Source organism: Eucalyptus grandis, chromosome 4 (genome assembly GCF_016545825.1).
Source record: "Eucalyptus grandis isolate ANBG69807.140 chromosome 4, ASM1654582v1, whole genome shotgun sequence".
NCBI lineage: Eukaryota > Viridiplantae > Streptophyta > Magnoliopsida > Myrtales > Myrtaceae > Eucalyptus > Eucalyptus grandis.
The window spans coordinates 1,744,263-1,753,266 of NC_052615.1; the positions used below are offsets into that span (position 1 = coordinate 1,744,263).

At 36.1% G+C, this 9,004-nt stretch overlaps 1 protein-coding gene across 1 annotated transcript; it reads left to right on the plus strand.

Moving 5' to 3' along the window:
* The first annotated feature begins 5,147 nt into the window (after positions 1 to 5,147).
* LOC104442464 (berberine bridge enzyme-like 22) lies at positions 5,148 to 6,746 on the plus strand. Its single transcript, XM_010055898.2, has one exon. It carries the CDS (start codon positions 5,148 to 5,150, stop codon positions 6,744 to 6,746), a length of 1,599 nt encoding a protein of 532 aa, XP_010054200.2.
* The last annotated feature ends 2,258 nt before the right edge of the window (positions 6,747 to 9,004 follow it).

Below are 9,004 nucleotides of genomic sequence, written 5' to 3' on the forward strand. Positions count from 1 at the left end.
CCAAATCATGTCCTGTACATATTTGGCTTTGGCCCATGCGCAGGCATTTTGGCAATCTACCTGTTAGATCTAAATCTAATACAAATTTGACAAATAGGCAATTGGACAAACAAACTCAAGCTTGTCTTCTAATTTTAGCTTGACCACAAAGGGATCGAACTTTTACAAAAAGCAATTGTTCTTAGAGATTGATGGTGTGTGAATGTGCGTGAGAAAGGCGTGCTAGCTCCTGAGAGCAAAAGTGATGCGGTAATCAACTAATCTGAATGACAAGGAATCTAATGTGCTTGAAATTAAAGTGCGAAAACTATGAATTTGGCTAAAACGAAGAAACTAAAATGAAATAAAGCAAAGTGCGAGAGATCTAAGGAAAATCGAAATCACGATGCGAGATCTAAGGAAAATCGAAATCACAACGCAGAAAAAAAAAAATCTAAAGATGAAGATATTTTCCATTGTTCGAACACTCAAACATTTTCCTGAAAAAAAAATTATCAAAAATTGAATTTTAATATTTTTAATTGAAAAAAATTTATTTTATTTATTTATATTTTTTTAAAATGATTTTTTAATTATTTATATTTTTAAAATAGGCGAGTGCTTGAAAATGAGATAAACTTCACTGAAATTAAATGGAACATTAAGGCTTAAAGAGCGTCATAAGATGCCTATTCGTCCCACAGGTACCTGGATGGATCCACGGGCCTTAGCTCTCTAGGTTTCGTTAGAAGCTCCTTTGCATGTGCACATAGGTGGTTTGACTTCCCAAACACTGCCCGAGGCTTTTAGCTATCAATTAACATAGGTTTACCTGATCTAGATTATAAGCTCATGATCATTTGCACCTAATAAATAACCTGAACCTAAAATTTGGGAAGATCCTAGGAACTAAGGTGCTACTACCTGGCAACTCTGGTTTGCAAAATTCGAGATACTACATTGCGATAATTCGAAGGTTGTCGAGGCATCTTTCAACGGCAGTCTTAGGCTTGAATGTGCGTTGAATACCAGCTGTCCAGGCCCCTCTTCGGTCTGAACAGCGTACGATCAATCCACTTCTTGTCCGTTCGAGCTTGTCCAGCCGATCCTTGGTGTCCCCTTTGTGATGACCCTATCCGCGTGAGCATTCAGGTAGTTTCATTTTCACGTGATTGTAACATACAAATAACAGTAAACAGCGAAGACCTATTCGCGGTTTGACTCGTGACTACAATTCGAGTAGTTTTGAGTCACCCTTAGACATCAAGTTTTCGTTTTGACATCAATGTGCATCCTCAATTGTGATTTTTCAGGTTCTGTTTATCATTACCTATTTTCCGTTTATCATCTTTTAGATTTTTTTTTTTTTTTAAATTTTATGCTAGGGATAGTCGAGATTACTTTCTTACTTTTGTCATAAACTATCTTTAGAGTTGTTCTGCATCAGAAATTAAGATGCTCACTCGTATTCTATTTCTCGTTTTTAAGCGTACTTACTTTTATAAGCATTGTTGAAGGGGTCTTATGTCAGGGCATTATGATAAGGTTTTGCATTAATTGTGCCTAATATGGATTGGTTTAGATTTGGATATTAGGAATAAATTCAAAAAAAAATTGCAAGAAAAAAATTATTCTTTCCTAAAAAGAAAATATACCGATAGCAAACATTAGTAAATTCGCATGATCAAGTCTCAAAACTCAAAATTTGTGGTTCGTTGGAGTAGGTCGTTCTCTTGTGCTTTACTCAGTTCCTGAACTGTCTAAAATAAATTAATGGTGACTTTAAAACTAGTTGATTAATAATAAAAGAGGAACCAACTTGCAATCATTAGGTTTTGAAAGCATCCTCTGCAAGAGGACTTTTCTAGTTGGCCTAGCAATCTCCTAAACCCCACGAGGCCTGATCTCGGAAATATCACAAAATAAATATAACCACATCATCACCAAGGATATTTCTTTACAAAGCCTTTCGTTTTAATAATTTTATTTCGATTCTCTCTTTCATTTTTTAAGAAAATTATGATAGGAACGTGTGAATCAACGTCAAGAGCCACTGAGAGAAAGTACATGTTCACATTGGAAAAAGTAATTTACATCCTTGCAATTTGTAGCATTTACAAATTTTTTTTTTTCCTTATCACAATAAAATCAACATCTATGGAAAAACTTAGTTAGTGAAAAGATTATGAATTTTTTTTAAACAAGCAAAGAAGAGTCATTATAATACATTTCCTCTGAGCATTTTCATTAACAAGCACACGTGTCTGACGAAATTTTTCGCAAAGCGCGAGTTTCAAATAGTTTTTCACATATTTTTCCTCTCTCTTTTAATTATTTTCTTTTTTTTTATTTCTTTTTTCCCCTTTCATCATTTCTAATAAAATTTAGTAAATTGTACTAATGTAACTAAAATACTAAAATACCTACAATATATAATAAATATAAATATTTATTTTTATCTATATGTTGAATTTATATTATAAGATATAATTAAATTGAAATATATAAATAAAAATAAATATTAAATATAAAAATAAATTGATGTATTTTTTAAATTTTATTAATTTAAGAAATTTATTATTCGAGAAAAATAATTTTCTTATTAATTTTATCCGGTTACATCTTTCTTATATCCAATTTAATTTTATCTCGAGCCAATACTAAATGCATGATTAAATATCCTAAATTTTGTCTTGACTATCAAACACAACCTTTGGACATAAACTACTGTGTTGTGATGGAGGTTAGAGGCCTATACTTCTAGATTGAGAATGTGTTTGTTTCACGAAAAATTAATCATTTGAATTTTTTTTTTCAAAAAATGGTTACTTGTATCACTTACAAAAATATATATTATGGCCTGATAAATAAATATATAAATATATATAGAGAGAGGGGGCATATATCACGGCCTGATAAATTGATGCGTTCTAGAAGTTTTCGAAACAAAGGACCGTGGCCCATCCATGAGCAAGCAACCCTCCAGCTTCCTGAAACATTAGGGTATTCTTTAATACTCCTCAAAAGGGGCAATGTGGTAATTATATATCTACGTAATGATGTAGTGATCGTAGAAGATTTAAACATCATTAGATCAAAGATGAGATCTATGGTGATGGATTGACCCCGTACTTGTATGAATAGGGACTTCCTCCCTCTTAATTATATTATCTCATTTACAAGTGAAATGTACTAAAAGTTCTCTCTTAAGAGTTCCTTTCTACGATCATTGTAAGTCAAGTGTGGATAAAGCTGACTTGAGAGAAACCCTAAAGTTGCATAAGTTATGAAATATTAGATTGATTGACCCATGACAAGTTTCTTCAACTATTCTAGCTCAACATATATGAAATCAAGAATTAAAGCAATTTGCATAAAAAAGAACATAATGTAGCATAAAAAAACAGTATGATTTTAGCATAAAAAGAACGTTACTCACGATTATTTCTTTGTTATCATTATTGCTAATTCGAGTTCATAAATTCCATTTGGATTCGTAAAACACCTGCCCATTCATGAACCATAAGTTCGTATGGGTCCATTAAATGTCGTATATAACCTCTCATCTTGTAAGTTTTTGCAACACCAAAATATCAGATTGGTCATAATTTCCCTTTTTTCCGTTCATAAATATACCTCTATGATTGTAAGTTTTGCAACCTGCTATCGTAGGTCAATATTTCACGCTTGTCCCCTTTTCTCTTACGGGACAGTAGAAGGACCTCTATAATCAGTTAATCACTAAATTCATAAGCTGGCGTTGAAGAAATTAAAGCAACCTTTATAAATTGATCACATCTAAGTGATACCAGACCATCCTTTAATTGGAAAATTAAACTGACAGATCTTTGTTTGAGGCTTGTTTGGTGTTCGATTAGATTCTTCGAAAGCCATTAGAAGAGGACCAAGACTTTTTAAAACTCCCTCGCAAACAATAGCGGGGCTAAGCGGTTGGAGATTGACGAATTCTATGTTTGTCACTTGCGCAAAGGAAGTGCAACTCCTTCAGAGGCCCTTTTTTTTTCCCATTAAGTGATATTCTAGACCAGTGTTCACCAAGCCAAGGCCACGTCTACCCACGGCAGCAAATAGGAAATTCGCGAGGAAAATTTCAATCATGACTTGATACCAAGTGATTGCCCCAAGTATTGTAATCTCTAAAACTACATTTGGCAGTTAGGATAAAATTCGAGATAAGATATGATTTATCTTATCATACGTTTGGTTCTTGCTTAGGACAAGATAAAGTCGGATATAAGAGGAATAGATCAGATAAAATCATCTTATAGAGGAAGTGGGATAAAGGTAGATAAGATTTTAATGTCATAATAGAAAAGTTATTTTTCTCGAATAATAAACTTATTAAATTAATAACATTGAAGTTATATTTCAATATAAATAATATTTCAATTCTAATTTAAGAAATAAAAAATAAAATTTTTTTTAATTTAATCTTATATTAATTTATATATTCAACTTTAATTCTATCTTATAATATACATTCAATCTATAAATTATATATTTATATTTATTACATATTTTAGGTATTTTTGTATTTTAGGTATATTAGTACAATTTACTATTTGATAAAATTTTATTAAAAATGATGAAATGGGAAAAAGAAATAATAAAGAAAATAATTTAAAAAGAAAAAATAATAATAAATTAGAGAATAGTGTTGCAAGAGATTTTCATCATCTAAGTTAATGAATTTTAAGTTCATTTACAATGATATGTCATTTATATCAAAAAATATATGATATGATATAAATATAAATTTATCCGACCCAAATAATATATAGGAAATAAGAAAATTCCAAGTTTTTATATTCTATTATATCAAGTTTTATCCTGATTAAAAATTGGACGACCAAACATAACCTAAGGCTTTTGAGCAAAGACATGGGATGGTTCAAATTTGCCAACCGATGGGGACAGAAGGCCCAAACTATAATGTAATGAAATTGCTGGCATTGGAATCATCATCATAAATTTGTTCTTGCCCTGCCAAATTTAGTGTCAATTAGCCGTCTTCTGCAGATCTTCACTGAAAATATTCCACCTCGGTAAACGCCAAACCTGTTCCAAAATATATGTTCAATCTTCTATCAAGATGCCACGAAACTTTCTGCAACATTAACATTGTATCTGTCAATACACAACACAACATGAACACTCTCGTGCTACCGTTTGTTCTGCTCTTCTTTCCCCTTGTGGCTTCAACCACGACCCAAGAAAGTTTCATGCAATGCATCAAAACTCGATTCAGTGACTACACGAAGACCTTCGAAATCATATACTCCTCCAAATCCTCCTCCTATCCGCACCTCTTGCAATCTTCTGAACAGAACCCCAGATGGGTCAACTCTTCTAGGTCAACTTTGAAGCCCCTCCTCATCGTCACGCCTTTCCACGAATCTGAAATCCAAGCAGCCATACTTTGCACCAAAAAACATGGCCTACAGATCAGGGTCCGCAGCGGAGGCCACGACTATGAAGGCCTGTCCTATCGCTGCAAAACCCCGTTCATCCTTGTCGACTTGGTCAACCTCTGTTCGGTGGACATCAACCTCGAAGAGGAAGTAGCTTGGGTTCAATCCGGTGCAACGCTTGGGGAACTCTATTATAGCATTGCCATGGAGAGCAAAGTCCATGGGTTCCCTGCTGGTATATGTCCTAGTGTTGGGATTGGTGGGCATCTTAGTGGAGGTGGGTTTGGTACTATGTTGAGAAAGCATGGCCTAGCAGCTGATAATGTCATTGATGCTGATTTAATTGATGTCAATGGGAGAATCCTCAACAGAGAATCAATGGGTGAGGACTTGTTTTGGGCCATAAGAGGTGGTGGTGGAGCTAGCTTCGGAATCATATTGTCATGGAAAATCAAGTTGGTCAGGGTCCCACCGACCGTGACGGTCTTCACAGTATCGAGATCGCTTGAACAAGGCGCAATCGAGCTGGTGCACAGGTGGCAATACATTGCACATGAGCTATCTGAGGATCTCTTCATTAGGGTGATAATTCAGGATGTGGATGATCCAAATAATGGGGGCGCAAGAACCGTACAAGCCGCATTTAACAGTTTGTTCCTTGGTAAATTGGATTGTCTTATGCCACTGATGAACCAAAGCTTTCCTGAGCTGGGACTGAAGGTCGACAATTGCACCGAAATGACTTGGATTGAGTCCGTGCTCTATTTCGCCGGCTACAAGAAGGACGACCCACTGGAGGTATTGTTAGACAGGAACACGCTATACAAGAGCTACTTCAAAGCGAAGTCGGATTTCGCGCAGGAACCCATTCCAGAAGTCGGATTGAGAGGAATATGGGAAAGGTTTTTGGAAGAGGAGATCGTGTTCATGATAATGGACCCCTATGGTGGGAAAATGAATGAGATACCAGAGTCAGAACTACCATTTCCTCACAGGAGGGGCAATTTGTACAACGTACAGTACCTGGTGAAGTGGGTTCAAAATGGGGTTAAAGCGTCCAAAAAGCATTTGCACTGGATGAGAATGCTGTACAATTACATGACACCATATGTCTCTGCGTCACCTAGAGCTGCCTATTTGAATTACAGAGATCTCGACTTGGGAATCAACGGGAAAGGCGAAGAGAGTTACTCAGGAGCGAGCGTTTGGGGCGTAAAATACTTCAAGGACAACTTCAAGAGGCTGGCCATCGTGAAGGGTCGGGTCGATCCTGAGAACTTTCTCAGGAGCGAGCAGAGTATTCCGCCATATCCTGCACTCAAGAAGGGGAGGTGACTGGCTGTCAGCCTTAGATTGCATGACTGTGTGTCAACCTCAGATTGCATAGCCATGTATAAGATTTCACTTCCATGACAGTTTGTGGTTTGTGTATCAGGCTTTAGATTGCATAACTACGAATTAGCCTTTGATTCAGAATTTCTTTGGGAGTAGGATTTTCGTCGTGTGACTACGTGTCAGCTTCAAGATTACATAGCTGTGTCGCAGCTATTGCATGACAGAGTTATAGATTTAAATGATTGCTTTGCTGCATGACATTTTTCTCGATGTCATTTGGCGACCAAACGCATGGCCAAAACTGTTTTGCGCCAAGAAGTTTAAGATTTTAACGTGGTCATATCACTGTCTCTTGATTGTTAAAGTTCAATCAGTTTCAAATATTACCTAAACCTTTAGACGTCCAACCGACTTAGGCTATTCTGAATTGATTAGTGGCCACTCCGGATTGGTATATATGTTCATGTATAGAAGATGAAATTATGCTTGTAGAGGAAATCTACATTGCGAATATATAAATAGAGCAAGGGATAGAAGAGATTGAAAAGAGATCAAATTGCCTATGCAAACTTTGTCGGACACTTCCTCTAATTAGCCTAAGAAAAGGCAAACCCCATCCCCAGACCAGGGCGCCGTACACAAATTTCAAGTTCTTTCATCTTCAAGCATTTCAAATTCCACAACGGAGCATTACATGAACAGGAACTCGAAGGCGAGCTTCCACGATTCCAATATGAAACATTCCAGGACATTCATCCTCAAGGGAGACTTTTCCTTTTGAATGCCATGCAATGTGACTTCAAATTCATCCCTCTCTTCGAATACAATCTTTCAGCTCTCGTTCAAAAAGAGAAGAAAAAAAAAGTCGAGAATTCCTTTTATGTAATACGACATCAAAGTCACATCCTGAATCTCTTCCATTTATTTATAAGAAAGATTAGAAAGGAACAAAATAAAATAAAAAGAAAAAGAAAAGAGCCATGACTCGTAAAAGCAGTGCGGCTCAAAAGCAAAGGCAAATGTCGGAAGCGCAGACAAACAATCAGTACAAAATTCCCCCCGCGAAGGTAGCTTTTTGATGTAATAACGTACCAAGTCCCGGCAGCCGAATGTAGCAGTCGGAGTTCGAAAAGCCTGGACGGACATTCTACCTTGAAGAAAGTTCATGCCCATCGAATGAAATCTCTAATTTCAGAAACCCAAGAACGTTCATTCTGATTGCTCTAACTGGACATCGTTCGAGCCTTTTTATCCTTCTCCCTAAAGGATCCTTTCTATTTCAAGACCTCGGCCAGGCTCACGTTATGTCCTTGGTGCAAGTCCTCATTGACTGGTCAAAGATCGGTGATCGCACAACTTGAAGATCTGTCTCGAGGATCTTTTGCCTAAAATCATTCGAGAGTTTGAGAGAACTATTTGATGCGGGAGCATAACTCCATCGACCAACTCAGAACTATCGATGCTTATCTAAGCCAAGAAAGAAATTGAGCATTATGTGCTTCGATGGATCATTTTGAATGAATAATATCAATTACTTATCCATATTTTGTGGTATGATGGGAGGTCATTTTAGACGTTTTGCATGACCAATTAATGAAATTTCAAGAGGGTAATTTTCTAGTCAAGGGAGGAGTACGGAATTTTTCCCAGGCTAATAAATGCATTTCCTAAGTTCCTAAGTGTCTTTATTGTTATGTAATTTTCAAGAGTCAAAGGTCTAAATTCCTAGGTCATTAAAGTCTAAAATCCTCCGATAAACAGGGAAAAACTATCCAATGTAAAGAGATCCAAATTTGATGAATGAAAATTGTGAGATTTCCTCTATTTGAGTAAACATCAGTGGATAACTCCTTTCGGTCTCTCTATTTTTACAGCGTAGATCACTCCTTGGTGGTGAGCCAAGAAACCCTTTATCCTTGGCTGGTGAAAGCTTTAGGTTTTGGTGGTGAATTTCGTAGATCTCGATCCTCATCTTCAGTTGGTGGCGTGGCCTTTACACCTTGAAAGGAAATCGTTTAATCTTTTCTTATTATCCTTCATTTATTTCCCGTATATACTACTCCATATACTTAATCAGAAAAATCCCAAAAGAAAATAAATTCCATTATGGAATCATTTGTCCCCATCACGCATCACTATTTATGATATATGCGCCCTAAAAAAGAGTAATTGAAATTTTCTAACATTCAAATCTCTACATCTCGAGTATCACGTCCCAATATTCAAATTTGTTTCAGCTAGAACTTCTTACCCATGAG

Coding starts and splice junctions, on each gene's coding strand:
- LOC104442464 (XM_010055898.2), top strand. CDS start 5,148: ATGAACACTCTCGTGCTACCGTTTGTTCTGCTCTTCTTTCCCCTTGTG.